This window comes from Trachemys scripta, chromosome 2 (genome assembly GCF_013100865.1).
Source record: "Trachemys scripta elegans isolate TJP31775 chromosome 2, CAS_Tse_1.0, whole genome shotgun sequence".
Taxonomy (NCBI): domain Eukaryota; kingdom Metazoa; phylum Chordata; order Testudines; family Emydidae; genus Trachemys; species Trachemys scripta.
Genome location: NC_048299.1, coordinates 84,904,664 through 84,925,391, shown reverse-complemented (window position 1 = coordinate 84,925,391; position 20,728 = coordinate 84,904,664). Strand labels below are relative to the sequence as shown.

Genomic DNA, 20,728 nt, shown 5'->3' with positions numbered 1-20,728 from the left:
CAGACAGGTCACGGCTTCCGTGAATTGTTGTTTATTGCCCATGACTTTCACTAAAAATAATCGTGACATAATCTTAGTCATGATGGCCTTTACTAGCATGCTATCATTCCAGCTACCTTTGTTTGTAGAAAGGGAGGTTCTTGTGAGTTTCCACTGAACAGCTATCTGTTACAAGGGTTACTCCAATCCCACAATTAATACTCTGGATAGAATTCTGCACCCCTGTGGGGGCACAGAATTCATATGGTCTGCATATTTCTGTGCTTCCCCATGCAGAAAAACGCAAAAGAAATTTGTGGGGGGACATGCGCTTCTTCCGCGGCATCCCAGGCAGCATGTCAGTTCCAGCGTGCCTGTAGTAGCCTCAGAGACACAAATCACTGCGGGGGCGAGGGGGACTGGGCATGCATGCCTGTGGGGGAGATGTTGATTACCATCGGGGGCGGGGCTGTCCAACAAGCAAGAGAGACTCTGTCCCTCTCACTTGCTACTGGGGCTTGCTGGGCAGGGATTAGGGTAGGTCTTTTCATTATGCACAAGAAAGGCTCTGTCCCCAAGGCAGAAATGTAGCAGCCTGCCTGCTAGTTAATCGAGCTCATTCTCTGAGGCAGAAATGTAGCAGCCTGCCTGCCTAGTAACATGTCTGTAACTTTTTGAGAATCGAAAAAACTCTTAAATATTAATATGTTACAAAATTGTTTGTTTTTAAATTAAAGAAAATAGCTTTTGTAAAAGAAAAAAAACACATTTTGTTAATGTTGCTGTTGATGGTTAATTGATCTCATTCCCTGAGGCAGAAATGTAGCAGCCTGCCTGCATAGTAACATTGTTAATGTTCCTATTCTTAGTTAGCTGTTCCCATAATCAGTCAATTCCCCATGGACCATAAAACCTGTAAAAGTTTTAAGACCCGTACATTGCCAGAGTGATGTAAACCCTTATAAATGACAGTAAGGGAATCAGCTAGGAAGATTTATGTGCTTTCTCACTTTTTTCCTGTGCCAAAGTGGCACAATGGGGTTAGAGTACAGCTCAGGATTTATTTTACTTACCCATTTTACAAAAAATGACTTTGAGGGCAAATAAAACATCTACCAAGCAGTCAATAAAAAGTCAGGACAATCAGAACCAAACACTTCCCAAAGTACCTAGCCAGGTCCAGGACAATGATTAGCAAAACTATATGACTTTCATGTGTAGAAGTCTGAGCAATTTAAAATGACATTCTTCTTTTTTTCTTCTTCCCTGTTTTGGTGTTCTGTAATGTAATTTAAATGAAAATCTAGGATTATAACTGGAATGCAGGGTATTAGTTACCAAGTGTTTGTAACTTAACTTTCATGTGTTAAGGAAATGCTGAATAGTTATTGTGACTTTTTTCTGTATTATAGTTTAAATAACTTACCAAAACAATTGAAACTGGTGTGATTATATTGCATTATTTTGGCAAATAAAATTTGCAGAATTTTGCAGAATTTTTATTTTTTTGGCACAGAATCTCCCCAGGAGTAAATTTAATTTAGTTCCAACATTCTCCTTTCAGATCAGATTCCTCCTGTAATGAGATTAATTTGGTAGCCCATCCCACCCTTCCCTACATGTAGGCAAACAAGACAACTGCAGAGGGAGCTGTTGTCCATTCCTGACCATTTCTGCTTGCTAACTCAAGGTAGTCTTTCAGTGTGTAAGCTCATATGACTATTGATGATTCTAGTCAATAGTGGATTCTGGCAATGTTTTCAAAGGAATCTTAAATCAGTCTCTAGTTTATGACTTGTGCTACCGTGTGTCCTAACTACCTGATCTTGGGTGGGAGACAAGTGCAAACAGGTAGATGTCTAAATGCTCCTATTTGTGATTGCATATTAGAGGCTGTTTTTGAAAACTTAGCTTTAAAGTGTCAATTCTTTCCCCTAGCAGCTTTGATGATCAGTAGCAACAGACTTTGTTTTTGTAACACTGGATGGAAATGCAGGCATACTGTAAATTTATTGCTATATGGCTGCAGCTGTTGGTGGCACACAGTTTTTTTTCTTTTAAAGCACAGGCATGCATGCATTATTGATACTGAGCCTGTAAACAGCTGTTCCTTTAACTACATTGTTTTCAACCATACCATGCAAATTATATGTCTATAAACAAAATAAGTAACATGGTTTGCATATGTAAAGTGACTGTAATGGGAGTGCAGGTGTGGAAATTAAAACACCAATAAAGAATAATGCTCTTTGAAAATCAGGCAACCTTCCCTTTCCTAACACTGTTGCCTATGATATTGCAAGGTTTTCTAGTGCAGTGGTTTTCAACCTCTTTTCATTTGAGGACCCTGAAAAAATGTCTAATGGACGTGCAGATCCCTTTGGAAATCTTAGACATAGTCTGCGACCCCCAGGGGTCCGTGGACCACAGGTTGAAAACCACTGTTCTAGTGCAATATACTGATCTCAGATGAAAAGACTGCTTTGTGAATCTTTTTTAATGATAGAAATCTACAAGTGATTAGAAGAGTGAAATGTGAGTCAAATGCAAACACCACCATAATGTAGGTCCACCTCTGTTAGGGAAATTAAAATTAGAGCTGGCTGGAAAACTTTGAAGGAACAGTTTTCGGTTGGAAAATGCAGTTGAAATCAAAATACTTTGTGAAATCATGTAATTTTCTCTAAATTTTGTCGTGAAGTAAAAAGAGGAGAGGAAGTTCTGATAGTGTTAAAACAGGCTGTTTCAACATTTTCTGAACAAACTGTTTTGATTTTTTCCTTTTTAAATGACTTTTCATTTAGAATTTTAAATTGTCTTAAAATAAATTAAATGTTTCAGTTGATCTGAAATGAATTTTTAAAGAAAGTTTCTTTCACAGAAAATTTTGAAACTTTGGGTTTCTGTTCTGAATTGGAATGAAAACAAGTTTTGGAATCTCAAAATCCTCCATGAAACAGAAATTGCATTCTCTGCCAGCTCTAATTAAATAGTGCTAGATAATGCCATGTGACTTTGAGCTTTTCTCTTTGTATGTCATGGTTTTGTGAATGCCAGTAGTAGACAATAATCTATTAAGTCTTGATGCTACTGTTTGTGAATGTTTTGTTGTTCTACTCTTGTGTGTGAGGATTCTAACAAATGAATTTTCACACAAGAAAGCCTTAACTAAATATTTTCAAACCTTTAAAACTAAATATCCAGAAGTTTAATTAGTCCAATATTGCTCATTGTCTGAAAACATCTGAGTATGGGACAGAGATTGTTGTACCACATTTGTACTACCTAAAGATAGTAGAGGCTTTACCATTTGGCAACCACGGTACAGGGTCCATGCCTTCAATTAAAAAGAAAATGGTATTACATTCCATGTGTCCATGCATTTTCGGATTATGTTTTTTAGTTTTAAATAATACATTTTTACTTCGTTATTCTGGGCCAGTCTCACAAAAAGCAGCAATATGAACGGGGGCATTCACACTCACACACGCCATGCCTGCTTCAACTGAAGTTAATGGCAAAAAGCCCAAACCACCATTGACATCAGTGTAAGCAGAACTGGGCCCTTATCTCTCATTGAAATCACAGCTGTATAAGATTTGTTTCAGCAGACCAACACTGGTAAGAAAAAGGGTTATTAGATTTGGAACTTCCCCATTGCAGAGATTACTGTGCCTTAGCTTCTGATACTTGAATGCTTCTAATTTGGCAGTACTGGTCCATTCTTTCTGCGGTTTTTTCAAAGGCCTGGCCTCCTTATCTCACTTTTATTTATGTTTTTCCTGCAGGAGAAAATACAAGAAAACATCACAGAGGTAAGAGTAAGTCACAGAAGGCTCGGAAGGTGTTTGTAAATCGACTGTCCCTTAAAAAGGTTGAAGAAAGAATTTACTTTCATGTATTGGTTTTTAATGTACCGGTATTTAACATATTGGTTTTGTTCATCATGGGAATCCATTTCACAGACCGTTGCCCTCTGTGAGGCGCCATCCTGTACTTATTACTCAAAATTCCCAAGGGTGTTAGTGGGAATTGTGTCTGAGTAAGCGCGGAAGGATTTGGTTGTGAGCCCTAACAAATTTTCTCTCAATTCCTTCTGCAATATCTGCTAGTTCTTCCTTTTATCGGTACACATGCAGTAATAAAAAATTTGATTTGTTGGCTTTTAGTCTTGCTGATGACACATGCCTTTGCAGGAGACCAAAGGAAGATTGGGATCCCATTGATAAACAGACCCTATTACTGCCAAAAGATCTAGTTATCTTACTGTGTTCTTGCAGTAGGGAAGCCTAGTAGTGTTTCTTTGATTCATTGCTCTCTGGGGAGCATTGTTTTTGTTTGCTTTCGATTGTGTGCTTGGCAGTGATGATTCTAGGTCAAAGTTTTAGGGTGGGACACTGCAATTTGCCTTAGTTGCATCAGATTATTTATTAGGGGCTTAATCCTGCAAAGTGCTGGGCACCTTCCATTCCCATTGACTTCAGTAGGAGGTGAGGGTACTTTGCATTGTGAAGGATTGAGCCCTGAAGGTGTTCTGAAAGTGCCCCTCAGTGCTGTGTTGTGGCTATTCCAGTGAGGTCCTACTGCTGCTGCTTTGGAGATCTCTGTATTGGACTCTGTAATTGTACCCTGCACATTGTGGGACACTTGAACAGCTGCTTTGCATGGATCTACTTAACACAATAACTCTCCCAGATGATAAACAGCTTTCAATGTTGTAAAGAATTGGAATGAAGGTAAATGTATGTTTCTCACTGGGCTGGTGCCCCAATAGTAGAATCTGCGCTGTTTGTTTGTCTTCAGCTGAGCTGTATTTCTCTCATGTTTCATTTGCTGCTGGCTTGATCCGCTAGTTAATTATATCGTTATGGATGTGCCTGTAGCGAGAGGTGTTTGGCTGCTGTGAGATGATTTGTAGGGAGCAGAAAATAATTTCCTAGAAGGTGAACGATCACTACGTACATATTTTGTATTGCTTTCATTAACCTGAGTACACAATCTAATTTGTGTTTTCTATATATGTTACTATGGCATCAGTGTGAGAGTGTGTGTTCAGGTTGTGGGGTTTTTTGTATGAGGATGTACTTATGCTACCATTGTAAGCATCAGAAGAGAGGTAAATTAGAATATAAGCTCACAGAAGTAAACCCAATATCCATGTATTTATCAACTTAACTGAGAACGGAAATGTGCGAGAGATGTTTATGGCATATCTGGTTGGGTGTTTTTTGGTAATCCGTATATAGTTACTCCTCCTGTTCCCCACTAATGGGGGTTAAGTTTTATGTCATTTGGGATTTTTGTTCCATTACTGATTTATCTCTGCGTGCATGGTGTGTGTAGTTTGTGTCTTGTGCTGGTATCAGTGTCTGTTGGCTGGTGGAATCCACGCTTTCCACAACAGGATATATATGCTTTTTGGCCTTGCGTTATGAAACAATTGGTACTGGCCCCAGGGAGGTAAGAGGTCATTGCAGGAGCCTGTGCACAGCAATTACTTAACGTCTAGTAATGATAACCTTCCTTAGCAAGTGATGGATGTCAGCCAGAATACTGTGTACTGCAGCAAGTTATTCTTTGTGCCTGGAAACCAGGCTCTGCCTGCCTGTAGGGCAAAATGGCTGGCTTTGAGCTTCAGTCTTGGATTTGTCACCCGCTGTGTGACAAAGGTATCACGCATGGTATGTATGACCATCTGAGGTGGAAGTTTAATGTGTTCGAGTACTCCCAGGAAAGGATGCTGCAGGATGGAAATACAATTAGTGCCCCAAAGTGGCACCTATTTTTTGAATGGGGGTTTCCAAAAATATGGAAATGATTTGATTCCAGTCTTCAGCCTTGGTTTCCTTCCTCTATTCATTAATCATGTCTTTTTCTTTTTCTTTCTTTCTTCCACACAAAAGAATCTGTGATTTCAAATGTCACCAAACCCAGAAGGGCGACAGCTGTAATGGTCTTTTGTTCACTTTTGCATCTAGTTTCACATGCTTATCTATTGGCGGTAGTATTGTTAATTATTAATTATTTATATGGCAATGTATAGATCATTGGCAGCAGGTTAAAATATTGGAGGGAAATATCCACGCTTTCAGCATCTTACAATCTTAAGGACTAATTTATATTGAGGCCAGCTGTATCCTATGAACAGTCACTTCATGGAGAAAAATATTGGAGTAATAGCGGGTGGAGGCTTTCTGTTTTGCTCAGGGCAGCCGGATCCTTATAGTCTGTCTTGGCTGATGTGAGACATTGTGGCAGTCTTAGTGTATGCCAATACATATTAGATTTTGTTCTCTTGTATCTTTATATATTTGCAACTGATTGGGAATTTTTGATGAGATGTGTTTTCATCAGAAAATGTTGGTTTGCCGAAATCTCTCTCTAGATTTTTGCAAAAAACTTCGAAAGGTCTTAGTTCCATCCTGATGCTGAATGAAACCAAATCCCAAAACTTTGACATTTTTCACCAAATAGAATTATTTTTTTCCAGGCAGCCCTAATAATATTACAGTATGAAAAATTTCCAAGTGTTGTTAAATTGTTGTATGCACAGCTAGCCCTCAAGACTGAAACTGTTATGCATCTGTTCACCCTAATATACCGTATTTTGTACACAGACTACTCTGATTTGCAATTTGTTCAAAGTTTTAGGCACTGTCAGTACATTGTTCATTCACTGGCCAAGGATGCTTGAGAAGTTCAATCCAGACAAAAGAAACACGTCCTTACAAATAAAGGATTGTAATCATCATGATTTTTATTGGTTTTGGATTTTGTGATAAACCTTATGATATTATTAGAAAAACAATGCAAAAGATTCTCCTGCAAGTGAAATCTGCTCAATTACCTTAATGACATTTTCATGTCTTGTTCAATGCCATATTCGCCATACAATAAGCAACAGCTTGAATTGGTCTTTTGCATGATTATTTTTTCAAATGTAGATAATCATCTACAATACCATCATGGTTTGTCTACCTGGGTATTTGTATGGCCTCATCACTATATTATCTGAGCCCTACTAAAATTGTAATAGGGTATGACAAATATAGACTCTTGCAATAATTGCAGTAACTCAAATGCTTTAAAAACTACTGTAGATTGATATAATTTTCTTCATAAACTTGGAAGTTCCACAGATATCTAAGCAATCCTAAATTCAATAGTCCCAAATTAGTACCCAAATTAGTGAGCTGTGATGCAAACTAGTCACTGCAGGACCAGAGACACAGGCTATTTTAATCAGTATGTAGGGCTCTGTCATCTTCTCATCTAGTTAACCTTGGGTTAGTGAAGACTAGATATATATTTCGATCGTTACCTAAGAGATTTTACAGGGTAGATAAATAACTAGCACAGAAGCAGAAACTTTCTAGGACTGTCAGATCCGAAGTTGTTTTCATTTTTCGTATGACAGGACTGTTCTATTCCATTATTGAGACTGAATTACACTCATATCACTCAATTGTATTAAGCCTGATCTTGTGAAGTGTTCATTACCTCCTTAGAGCTGCTTAGCACCCTCAATTAGAAGTCGATGGATATTTAGGGCACCCAGCACCTTTCAGGAGGCACTCAGCTGGTATCTGCCTGATTGGATTTATCATCTGTTTAGATAAAATTCACCCCTATACACCATGAGGGTTGTGCACCACTTAAGCTCTGAAAATGAGACTTAAGTGATGCATAGTCCTTGTATTGGCCGTGTGCATAGGGTACATATTTCTGTAGTTTGTCCACAAGAATAATGCAAACATGGTCTGGCCCATTAGAATATTTGCATTGCTATTTTGATTGTTGTATATTGTCTAATTTGGCTTTCTGCATGCAGTATTGAGATGCAGATGCCACTCTTCACAGTGAACTCATTCTAAATCAGGAGTTCTCAAACTGGGGGGGGGGGGCGGGACCCCTCACAGAGTCGCAAGGTTATTACATGTGGGACTATGCAAAAACATTAAAGAGGTACTATCAACTTGATTACAAAGGTAGTGGGTTTTTTTAAACTTCAGGTTTCTGATAGTGCCCTTTAAACTGTATGCTCCGAAAGTTAAAACACCCAAACAAAATCTTTAAAAATTTTTACAGGGATTTTTTTCCCCATCCCCTTACTGATATTTAGAAGGGTTTCTTTGACAGGGCATAAAAGCAACAGTACAAATTATGCATTTACTTTTCCCTCTCTTCTCTAGGCAAATCTGTGCTTTTTCAGTTTTGCTGCTGCAGTAACTGTTAAACACACTCTTACAAACTCTGGAAATGAACATGTACGTGAACCACCCCCCATGGAAGTGTGTAAGAATGGTGGTCTTATGCTAACACATGAGACAGGAAGTGAAACTGGCCATCAACATGTGGGGTAGAGAGAGGTAATTTTCTATTGTTGGGTGCCAAGTAATTTTATTTAAAAAAATATTTAGTCGTCAGAAACAAGAAATGGGTGGGCCATTTCTTACTAATTGTTTCCCTTACTGCCAATTCAGGGGTGTGATTCTCACTATTTTTATCACAGTTTTTTTTCCACATAACTTAGGGGATACTGTGATTAAGACTAAGAAAAATAATCACAATTAATTAATGGCTATATTATTATTAAAGAAATGAAAATAAAACATTAAGCAAAATGATACAAATGATAAACTGGTTACTTCAGTTACAATCTCTTCTGTATGACTCTTCCGTGGGGAGCTTTTAGCAGAGATTACACCTCAGAGAGTGGGCCCTGCCTTTTGTGGGGCACTTTTTCTCTTGGCAAGCTGAGACCAAGGTCCTATTTCCCAAAATTGTCATGGATCCAATCTTCTTATATCCTGATTCCTGAGATAACTAAGAAGGTTTATAAATGGGCAAGATAATTTTGTTTTAGGACAGGTGAATCCTGTTGTTTATTATTAATAACAGCCAATTTATAGATGGGCAATGTAAACAATCTTAACTAAATCCTATGTGATTGAAGAAAATATTTAAATCAGTAACTTGGAAGAAGCCATTTAAGGAGCAGTCTTTAGACAGGCAAATTAACCAATATTAAGAATATTAAGTCTAGCTGTTTCTCTGTTTAGTCCCTGTCCACTCTTTAGGAATACATGCTCTAACCACCTGGTGATTAACAAGAGAAAGTTAATATTTTAAGTTACAATTGCATTTCAGTATTCCAATAAAATCATTACAAGTTTTTAAATCTAATTCCTAAGGTAATTTCCTCTCACCAATCCATAATAACGTCTTGTGGAGGTTCCTCAGGTAGTGATGGCAATTGAGATATTTCCTGCGGGTTGGGGGACGGAAATTTCGGTCCCTGTCCCATCCCTCATCCCACCCTGGTAGGGACCCCATTCTGGTCCCTACCCCTCTCCCCTCAGTTGCCCTTGGTGGGCAATTTTCCCCTCTCTGATACTCACAGTGCAAGAACTGCTGCTGCTGCAAGTTATAACACCATTTGGCCAGCTGGACAGAAGAGAAGCGGAGCCAAATTTGACCCTATGCTCCAGGTAGCAATGTCACTCACTGAAATATGTCCTGGCTGCCCCTCCATCTATGTACCATTTGTCCTTCCTATTTCCATGAAATTGGGAAAAACATACCTCTTTCAGGCTTGTTTAAATTTAAGATGGTTGCTGTTATTCATTCATTGCCTCCATGACTTTGGGAGATAATATCATCCACCTTGTCTCTCTAATATCCCGGAACTGATAACGGCTCCAACTGTATTGCCTGAGCACTGCCAGTTGTTAATTAATTCTCCATTAATATAAATATTCTATACTTAAATGGCCTCTTACATTAGTAATTTGTCTAGCAAGGTCATTTGATTCCAAGTTGGTACATAAAGCATTTAGCCATTTAAATAGCAATGATATTAGGAGCTTTGCATTTTGTTAAAATATTTGCAAGTATGCATTTCACAAAGGTTTGCCATTTCCACATTTAAGAAATAAATAAATAAACATTTCCAGCTACTCATGTTTTTCCTGGAGCTTTAAACACACAAGTAGAAAAAAAAAAGGGAGTTAGTATAGGCCTACTTTACTCCTAGATTTATTGCTCTGCTAATGCAACCCTACATTGCTTTCCACAATCAGGTCTTTTCCTAAAACATGAATATTTTACATGGTTTCTCTTCTTGAGATAAGGATTACATTTGTACCAACTGGTATCTTATACAAAGGGAGATGTCCTGGTCTAGATAAAACACTCTTGGGGTTCTCTCATGACCCAACCTTCTTGGAGTTACAATCTGTTTTGCTATTAAATATTTTGTACAAAGCACAAATTTCAATAACCAATATTTCTTTTAAATGTAGCACAAAATAAACTAGTACAAAGTTAAAGCAAAGCAAAGTTTAAAAATGCAATTTTTCTGAGTTGGTATAGTACTCTTAGGGGTAAGAAACTTGGTTTTATAGCTAAGGAGGGGTTGGTTAACTTCCTGACACTTGCTTGTGCTTGGGAAATAGAAGCAGAAGCGTCCTGCAATTTCTTTAACCAGCCTGAACATTTTACAACACAACTAGTTAAACATAAATGGTATTGTTCTATTTTCAAGTACCCTGGCTATAACATACTTTTGGCAAATCTTAATATTCAGTAAAGGCTCAAACAAGTTTGTAATTACCTTATATTAAAAAGATTTAAGTTATAGTAATTTTATGAATGTCATTTTTGCATCACTATACACTATACAAAGTCAAATGTCAAAAAACAACAACAAATAAACAATAAAAAAAACCTGAATGTTTTCCTTTCTCTCTAATACTTTTTAGTTGAAATCTTCAGCGTTACTCATAATAATACATTTTAAGATGGATATGGTATTCACGTAGATGGTGTCCTAAGGAAGCATGCAAATATTTAGTTCTTTAAGCGCCTAATTTGGGATAATTGCTTACTTATGTGCCTGTTGAGGTTTTGGTCTAGTATAATGTTCCTTGAATAAATCTTTCCCTTTAATACTTTTAGGATATGACATTGTTACCATGTGTGCTGTTGCCCTGGGAAGATGCATGGAATTAATTCTGATCTCTATTCAAGTGAAGCAGTGGAAAAAAATGGAAGTTCTGTACTTAAGGAAGTTGATTATTTAAAGGATGGAACAGGCAGTCATAAGTGGCAACAGTTGTCAGTAATGCGCTTTAAAAATATTAGCACGGCATTGAATAAGTCTTGGCATCCGGCATTTTGTTTCATTTGACTATGTACTTAGTCCAATATTATTTAGTTCTGACATTATTTAATTTCTATAGCTTATCTACTGACCTTGCAAAGTTATCTTAATTAAATTTTTTTAAAAAATCCTTAATTCCTTAAGCTATGCAAGTAATTATAATGCTGCTCAGCTCAAATTAAGTAATTTTAAAAATATATATTTAATAAGCTGACAAAATTCCAGCAACATATATGATTCATCCATGGTACATTAGAGGATTACAGTTTAATAACTAACAGAAAAAGCATTTATCCTTTTGAGAGCCTGATTTTACAAGGTGCTGATCATCCTCAACTCCCACTGGCTTCAACAGGAGTTCAGAGAACTCAATACCTCACAGGATCCAATAGTCTGTAGACCCAAGTGACCATAAACATCTGCGTTACAGATGAAGTCTTTCCACTTTATGGCCAATATACAATGTTGATATTTTGTGTGGAAAACCTCCAGCTTTGTCCAGTCTGAGCAGCATAGTGTCCATGTTTCGCAGCCGTACAACAATATGGGAAGGATACAGCTCGAATAAATCCTGAACTTGGTTGTCATACTAAGATGTTGATTCCATATCTGTTGTAAACGGCCCATGGCAGATGCTGCTATGCCAATCCGATAGAGAACCTCCGTGTGAGAATTGGAGGAGCTGGTAAGCAGGGGCGGCAGGTTTGTATAATTTTTGGTGACGTCCAGAATGGGTCCAAGACCCTCCCCCCACCTGCCTTGTAAGCTGATATATATTTTTTAAAATAATGTAAAATTGGACTGGAAACAGTAAGTGTTTAACAGTTTTCCTATATTGCACAATATCACTATCATAAGAAAAATGTATTTAACTAAGAATATCAACTTTATTAATACTCTTTTGAATATGGAAGCAACCAAGCACTCTTGGATCAATAACTGTCAAAAGCAAAAAACTCTAATTCGCTATTGTACTCCAACCATGTAAATCTTGATAGCCAAGACTGATGAAAACCCCTTTTCTTATCTTTTAGATTTGCCACATCTTTCTTTTGTATAACTTCAGTTTGCAAGCTGGGTTTCGAACTCAGGCCATCACTTGCAGAATTACCCTTTTGTTCTTTTTCTCTGGGTAACTTTATTAAGAATTTATCCATTGATTATTATTATTACACAAAATTAATGGGGTGGAGTTGAGGGATTTGGAGTGTGGGAGGGGGTTCAGGGTAGGGCAGAGGGTTGGGGTGTGGGGGTGAGGGCTGCGGGGTGGGGCTGGGGATGAGGGGTGCATGGTGCAGGAGGGGGCTGGGGCAGAGGGTTGGGGTGGAGGGGATGAGGGCTCTGGGTTGGGGCAGGGATGAGGAGTTTGGGGTGTGGGAGGGGCTTGGGCAGAGGGTTGGGGTGCAGAGGTGAGGGCTGTGGGCTGGGGCCGGGGATGAAGGGTTCACGGTGCAGGAGGGGGCTCAGGGCAGGAGTAGAGGGTTAGGTATGTGGGGGGGTAAGAGGTCTGGTTGGGGGTGTGGTCTCTGGGGTGGGGCCGGGGATGAGGGGTAAGACATTCCTTTCCTTTCCCAGGCTGGAGAGCAGGCAGAACTGGATTATTGACATGGCTGTGCAGAGCATTACTACTGGGGATGTACACTGATTTAACTGGATTTGTTGTTTTAACTATTATACAAATATTTCAGCCTAGTAACCAAGATGAAAGGAATCTAAAAGGGTAAATCTTCATTAATGTGCACAGGGAGGTAAATGCGAAACTCTATTATTGGGGACATGGCCAGCCTGAAAGTCATATATTGTAAACAAGTATTTCTTTACCTATTTATGACTCTCTCACAGTCTGCATATCGCTTATCTTGGACAATGAAAATCAATTAAGGTGCTTCCACGTTCTCAGTGCTGTAATGTTTGGGTTGCAAATACTTGATTGAAATTTGTCCTTGCTATAAAACCAGTGTTTTCAATGGAATTTGAAAGAAGAATGGGGAATGGGGGGGTGGGTCTTAAGGGTTTGTTTTTTATAAAACTAATTTTTTAGATGAAGTGGAGTTGTCGCCTTACTAAGAACTTATCTACACTGGGGTTTCATACTGAGATAAACTGTGCCAGCACAAGTCATAGTTAACAGGGCATGGATTGTCTACACTAGTAGCTTGCACAAATGCAGCTATGTTGGTGTAAAATAACCCAGTGCAGACAAGGCCTACAAGTCAGACAGTCTAGCACCCACAGCAATGCACCCCTAAGAACCATTTATAAAGAACAAAGGAAAGAAATGCCAACTCCTAAGCAAAGAATTGGGCCGGGGATGAGGGGTTCATGGTCCAGGAGGGGGCTCAGGACTGGGGCTGAATCACATGCAGCCTTAAGATCAACATACACTACGTGCAGGGGCTTCCTGAACTCATGATGTATCTCCAACAAGAAGTGAAGGGCCAAAATGGCATCTAATGTGGACCTGTTCCTCGTAAAGCCTGACTGTTGGGGACGACTTTTCTATGTAGCAAAGGCTCCCAGGCGTGCCAGCAAAACACAGGCAAATACCTTCCCTGGAATGGAGAGCAAGGTGATCGGCCTGTGGAGACCTGCGTGGCCCCTTGCCCCAAGAGTGAGATCACAATACTGTCCTTCCCGGCGGTTGGCCGGGTTCCAGTTCCCCACACCAGACAAAAGATGGACAGAAGTGATTCTGCTACAGGATCAATAGCACATTTTAGCAGCCCTGAGGGGATGCCATCAGCACCGGCTGTGTGTCCGTTTTTCAGTTTAGAGATGGCACATTTCACTTCATCCAATGTTGGTGCATCAGTACAAATGTCTGGATCCGGAACCGCAGTGACTGCCAGATCATCCAGCTCTCAACAAACGGCAACTGGAGGATGGTTCAGGACGCTGTGATAATGTTCTATCCAGCGTGAGAGAACGTCCTCATCCGATTTACATGGATGGCTTTGGCTGTCGTTCAGGATGCCATTTGTAGTGACTACATCTTGACCGCTGAGGTTGTGAACAGCATGGAATGCTGGCTTCAAGTTGCCCATGGCTAAGCCAAATTCGACATCATCCGCCATTTGGTTATAATATGCCTCACAATCGCGGAGTGTAAAGGTGTTAAATTTTTGCTTCAGCTGATACGACTGCGCTTATCACCATGCACTCAATTTCATTATCTGGAAGGCCTCCTATGATAGCCATGGATGGCGTGCTGGATTCCTATAGCCAATCATCTGCTCAGCAGATTGGTTGAGGGTAGAAGAGAACAGGGACCAGGCAAACTCCAAGTCACCTGGCAGATTAGCTAAAGCTGAGACTCTGTTGCTGATGTCAATACAAAGCCTGTTGGCTAAACGTGGCACATGGAGTGCGTCGATGTCAAACTTCATCATCATCTCAGAAGGTTTAGCTGCCTGTTGGAGCATCAATGCCATACAGGTGACCACTAGATGGCGATCTGTGTTCGCCATGCATTCCACACCACGATATGAGTGACATGAGAGATTCCCAGACCAGAATACCCCATACCCGAGACTACTCCAGGGCCGGCGCAACCCATTAGGTGACCTAGGCGGTCACCTAGGGTGCTACAATTTGGGGGGCAGCGACCGCGGCGGTATTTCAGCGGCGGTACCTTCCGCCGCCTCTGTGGGGGTGGCCTTTTGAGGTGGGACCTTCTGCCGCCTAGGGCGGCAGAAAAGCTGGCGGCGTTCCTGGGCTACTCTCCTCCAATGTGTAACATCCAAGTTCAAATCCCTTCTCCATATCAGACAGAGGGGGGAACTGAACCCAAGCTTTCCATATCCCCGATGAGTGCTCTAACTACTGAGCTAAAGGTTATATAAGGAAGCTGCTTCTCTCCCTCCCCGCCATGTTTTGTGAATCTAGTCAAAGCTCTGGCAAACTCGGCATGATTTTTGCTGGAACAATTTTTATAGTGGAGGTGCTGAAAGCGGAAAGCATGTGTTTGGTTGTTGTTACTACTTCAGGGAGGGGGGCTACCGCATCCCCAGCATCCATACTTCTGACACCTCTGGAGGGCCAGGGAAAACCTATGTACCATTTCAGTGGAACTTACAAGGTGAAATATTCTTTGTATTGGTCGTCCACCTGGGACAGAATTTCACCCTTTGTGTTTAGAACCATGGCAACACCAACTAGACCAGGGATCAGCAACATTTGGCCCGCACTGCTTCCCGCAGCCCCCATTGACCTGAATCAGCCAGTGGAAGCTGCAATCGGCTGAACCTGCAGACGCTGCAGGTAAGCAAACGGGCCCGGCCCGCCAGCGGATTTCCCTGATGGGATGCGTGCCAAAGGTTGCCGATCCCAGAAGTAGACACTTAAATTTCAAGGCTTCTATACTGCAGTTTCAAAAGTTTGGGTCAAATTCCGGCCACCATCTGGAAACAGGTGTAATAACCTCCTCCCCAAATGGGTGCATTTGATGCTGCAGAATCATAGAAGCTGGAAAAGAGCAAGTTCATAAGAAGTTATTTCTGTTCTATGTCCCAGACTCACAGAACCTGATTCTCCTCTGACTGGGATGAAATGAAAATCAGGCCTAAGTTTTTGAGATTTGTATAATAATACACATGGATAAAAATATTCTATTCAGTATTTAATCATTAAACTGTTCTTGTGATAGGAGAACTTCGGAAATTAATTAGAGGATCAGTAAAATAAACTTCTAGAAGTATCGATGATTCTCTAAAACTCCTGAGTCTGCCAAGCTCGTCTGGAGAAATCTGATAAAGGGGGAAAAAGCAGTCTCATGAGACTCCCAATACTGTATGCTTCTATCTTCATTGTTGAATTGTTGTCTCTAGAGGTCATTGGAAAGAGGCAATTGGAGAGTTGATTTTCACCACTTATATACGATGGTGACTGACACTCTGTAAATAGCTGAGTTAGATTAGATGAAGAATAGCCTTTGTTTGTGGTATTTTGGCACTTCTGCTTCTGCCAGCTGGAGCCAGGAAATTGGAAGTGTGAAAATGGAAAGCAATGGGGAGAAAAGTAAACTGAACCTTATTATACCTTGAAATAGATTCAGATAGGCTTCTTTCTGAGTTTTGGGATCGAGTTCAGGTTGACATTTATTTTATCTGACTGATTTGCCCTATTCTTGGATTGTGCAGTTTTCCTCCTTTACACATGTTGAACATATCCCTGCAGTAGGTAGAATGCATATTAAGCATTCCACTGTAATTTTAGCTGTTTTGAGAATTGGATTATTAGGAGTGTGTGTGTGTGTGTGTGTGTGTGTGTGTGTGAGCATCTCTCATAGTATTTAATGTATACATAATTTCTATAAGATGGATAATGGAAACATGATAAAGAGATCAGTTAAAAATGTTCTAAACTTTCCATTATGACCCCATGATTCTTCAGAGATAATTTGCCTATTATACAATTCTCAGAAATAGTTTTGTTAGATGCAAAGCCAGAAAAATCTATTTGATAAAAATGAGGTAAAATTTGTTGTCACAATTTCTAGAAAAGAAAATGCCAAGAACTGAGCAGATGCAGATACTAATCTACCCCTTGTCACTCCCTAGAGATTAATGTACAAGGTACATTAATAGGTTGGTGTGGAGTCAGCTTCCACACCGGGCACCCATGTGAGTGTTCTGTGGTGAAATAGATGGTTCAGTGTCTGGCACTGGACGATAACATCAACAGCCTTATTTCTTATGGCACGTGGTACAAATATTAGCAAAGGTAGAGGCTTGGTAAAGATCATTTTGCTTCTAAGGCTTACTTTTCTTTATAGTGTATTGTCTTTATATACTGGCCCTGTTTGTAATATGACTGCACTGGTCTCTGAAACACAGTGTTGTTCAGAAAACCAATAAAACTATTAACATTGTAGTGACATTATTTCTTTCTCAATTTATACCTCCAAAATCCCCCCTCACTCAAGCACTGTTTCCTACTCCCTTCACACCAGCAGGTCCCTCCCCTCCCCTTTGCTTTCTGTCTTGCAGGGTGAATCTCAATTGTCCTTTCTTCATTTTACTCCACAAGGAAGACGAACTGTAGTCTTTACTCCCTGAGCCGTCCTCTCCTCTCCCCGTCCCCCACCAAGTCTGCTAAAAGAAAAAAGGCAGCAAAAAATAAATGGGAAAACTATAGGATCTGGGATCTCAATAAGCAAACTCACTGCTTTTATGTCATGTCACCATGCATTGTTTTTTGAGCATTGTGCTGTCTATGGGGAATAAAATGAAGAAGAAAGACAACAAAAATAACTTGAGATGGATTTTATAGAATGATAAATTAGATCTGAGTCTTAAGCCAATAATCACATGAGCTCTGGACCATCTTCTGGTTTTAACGGCATTGGGTAGTTAGTCCATTGACCTAACCATTTAGCATTTGTAATGTATGAGCTGTAGTAAGTTCTAGGCAAGTTTCGAAGCACTAGGTAACTTAAATGACAATTTTTTTTTGTAATTATCCTAAAATGCAGCAATTCTCTGACTAATTCAAAACCCCAGTGTCTTTGCTTTGTCTCAAATTTTATTTGAATTGGTAATGAGTTGTTTTAATCCCTCTCTCATTCAGCGATCAAGCTGAAGGACAGAATTCTTTTGGGGGAGGGGGAGAGAGAGAAAGGGAAAACAAGTTAGTATTTGACATTATTCCTGGGGCTAATGGGTCAATGAACTTTCACTTCTGGAAGCTTCTCTTTAAATGGAGGAAATAAATGTAACCCTTCTTAAGTTCCTAGCTTTCCAAATGTGTGTCACTTTCAAGTTGTGCCCCTCTAGCATGTGCTGGAGGGGGCTCTCAAGTGACCCCGGAAAGAGTGTGGGGTGATTTCCCTGTCTCTGGTTGACCTCACTCCCTCTTGGGGCAAATTATCCCTCGGGGCACATAAAAATATTTGTGACAAGCACATTTTACACTTTTGAGATAAGGTAGATTGGAGCAAATAGCAGGTTTTTGTTAAACAATGTCCTGGAGATGTGAAGAAACTCTCCCCTTTCCCGCACTTCATAGAAGGTGTTTGTCCTCCCGTCTCATTTCAGATTATGTAGACTGAACTCGGTGTTTGTAGTAGCAAAATTCATGTTGTAATGGCTATGAACAAAGTAGAAACCTTTCCTGTAAAGAACATTTTATTTGCCCTGTAGAGCTGCTCTTTTCCTCAGTTATAATTAGGATATGGCACTTTACTTTAGATGGGAAGACAAATGAACAGATTCACCACTCCTTCATGCTTTCTATTTTCGAGTATCACACGCTTTGGGGCACAGAACTCTCATATGTTAAGGAGGAAATAGTTGTGGAGTCCCTTGTTAAAATACTGGCAGCACTCAATTTGCTGCTATGGAGAGCATGCGAAGAAGGGCTCTACTAGTAACTTTTTTGACAGGTTGGCATCATAGTGCTAACTTTAAAAATAGAAAATAAACTTTAAGAAACCAATGTTTTTTCCACTCTATATGTATCCGAAGAAGTGGGCTGTAGTCCACGAAAGCTTATGCTCTAATAAATTTGTTAGTCTCTAAGGTGCCACAAGTACTCCTATTCTTTTTAAGAAACCAAGGGGATTGGGCTTTGTTTGTGCATGCATTGGTTTAAAAAGCTGCCCATGAATATATTTCATGTGTGTTGTTCGCTTTGTTTCTAGACCATAAATTCATTAAAATTACTCAATGAATTGCAGCATGAAGAAGATTAAGGTGTAATTTGCTATATTTTATGGCGGGTGCCTCCCCTCTTCCTAATCCCATTCATCTACTAGTGAATCAGAAGAGATAGGATCCTCATTATGGAATATCATATCATACATACTTGGCCAGTTTCTGAATTGATGTTTTATTCCTGGGTCTATTGTAGTCCAACTGATTTACCTGTCTGTTGTGTAGAAGAATGTTTGCTTCTCTGTTTCTGTACAGTTTAAAGGTCAGATTTTCAGGTAGGTGTGTGCAGTTGCTCGCGTGTACCTACCTGTATGTGCCTGACTTTGCAATTACTCTGTGTAAATATTTGAAGTGTGTGTATTACAGTTCAGTTACTTGCCCACCCACAGGGCTAGTAAAATGTCTAACTGCTCAGGTGTGTGCCCAAATACCTGATTGAGTATTTGCACGTGCAAGTTAGGCAAGTGTGTAAATGCATGTCCACACTATTTGCATCTAATTTAGAAAATCTGGTTGTTAACTTGCTAAAATTTGGCATGATATCTTATAAAGATCTCTTCTGTGTTTTGAATCCAGACTTTGGAAAAACCAAAGTAGATATTACTCCTAATGACTTGGCCTTGGTTTGTCACGACAGCATGTGTGCACGGGACTTTGGGGGTTTTAGGCAGCTCTACTATATATCAATGTCCAGCCTGAATGAATTTTTTCAATATAGCTACTATCTGCTTACCTTAATGCTGATTCATGTTGTATAATCCTAAACTCTTTCTCATCTGGATACAACACTAGCTTCACAGAGAAGAAAGAATAATTGGTTGAACGTAATTAAAGTGGTATAAATCAATCAGATCTCTTTCTGAAGTGATTAGCTCTAACATGCACAAGTATTTTATCTCTAGGCTCCTGTGCAGTCAGATTTACTGGTGCATGTAATTAAGGTTCATTGCTTTGGAAAACTCCTTGACTAATATTTACATAAACATCTTTTCAACATGCTTCTAATTACTTTCTTGATTAGTATGTGATAAGTAAAAAAGAATTCCACTCTTTTAAGTTAGCTTCATCTTTTTCATTATCAAGAGCAGTGCACTGTGCAGTACACGTAATTCTCTGTGGGAGATGCATATTCTCTAAGACAAAGAATTCTTCTAAGCTTGTTGTCCATTAGCTCATCTCACTGCCTTTCAAAGTCTAGAATTGTATTAGCAAAGATTGGATAAAAGCAGTTTTTTGGTTAGGACTGTAAGATTGCCAGTGGGGAATCTTCAGTGTAGATGGCACCTGACCTTGCTGACTTTTTCTCGAAAAGATGTACATCAACATCTGTTGTGAGAGTATTCCATGCTTAGAATCCTCTTGTACTAATTTCTTTGCTGGTTAAAGGACCGTTTTAAATTCCAGACTTTCTCCAATTCTTTCTCCAACACCCTAACTGAGCAACACACTGTTCACATATATCATCCCTGTCCATTTCTCACTTCTCAGTATTTCAACAAATTCCGACAGCACTGCTTAATCTGATTGTTGATTGGGGATCTGCCTACTTTTGTGACTAATGAGGTGGTGGCTGAAATATTTATCATGTAGCAGATCTCAGAATCCTACCCCAGATCAGTAGTGAGCCAGAATAATTAGTATCTGATGTTGTTTGGTGGCCTGTGTGAAACGAGTTGGTGGCATCATTTCAGTTTGTAGTAGTTACGGATCTATATCATGAAGCCACTACTTTGATGCCTGTGCTTGGCTCTCCACTGAAGGGTCAAGGTACAGGGAAGATTAAGGGGTACTAGTGGTATAGGGCATTGTTGCACTGCTGCTAACTGTACTATATTGGCTCTGTAAATAAATAGATGACTTTGGTCTTCAAAGAAGTCAGTCCTACAACTCTTACCTGCACTAAATTTGCTTAGGAAAGAAATCTAAGGCTATT

The 20,728-nt window shown here is 39.7% G+C and overlaps 1 protein-coding gene across 12 annotated transcripts in view; it reads left to right on the top strand.

Moving 5' to 3' along the window:
* Positions 1-20,728, top strand: part of PDE1C (phosphodiesterase 1C) — a 276,106-nt gene that overhangs the window by 27,172 nt on the left and 228,206 nt on the right. For all 12 annotated transcript variants that reach the window (XR_004644508.1, XR_004644507.1, XR_004644506.1 and 9 more), the window contains exon 2: positions 3,768-3,794. Coding sequence is in view for 9 of the 12 variants with exons in the window: in XM_034761136.1 (XP_034617027.1) it covers positions 3,768-3,794 (27 nt within the window). In the remaining 3 variants the exon portion in view is untranslated. The remainder of the gene's footprint in view (positions 1-3,767; positions 3,795-20,728) is intronic.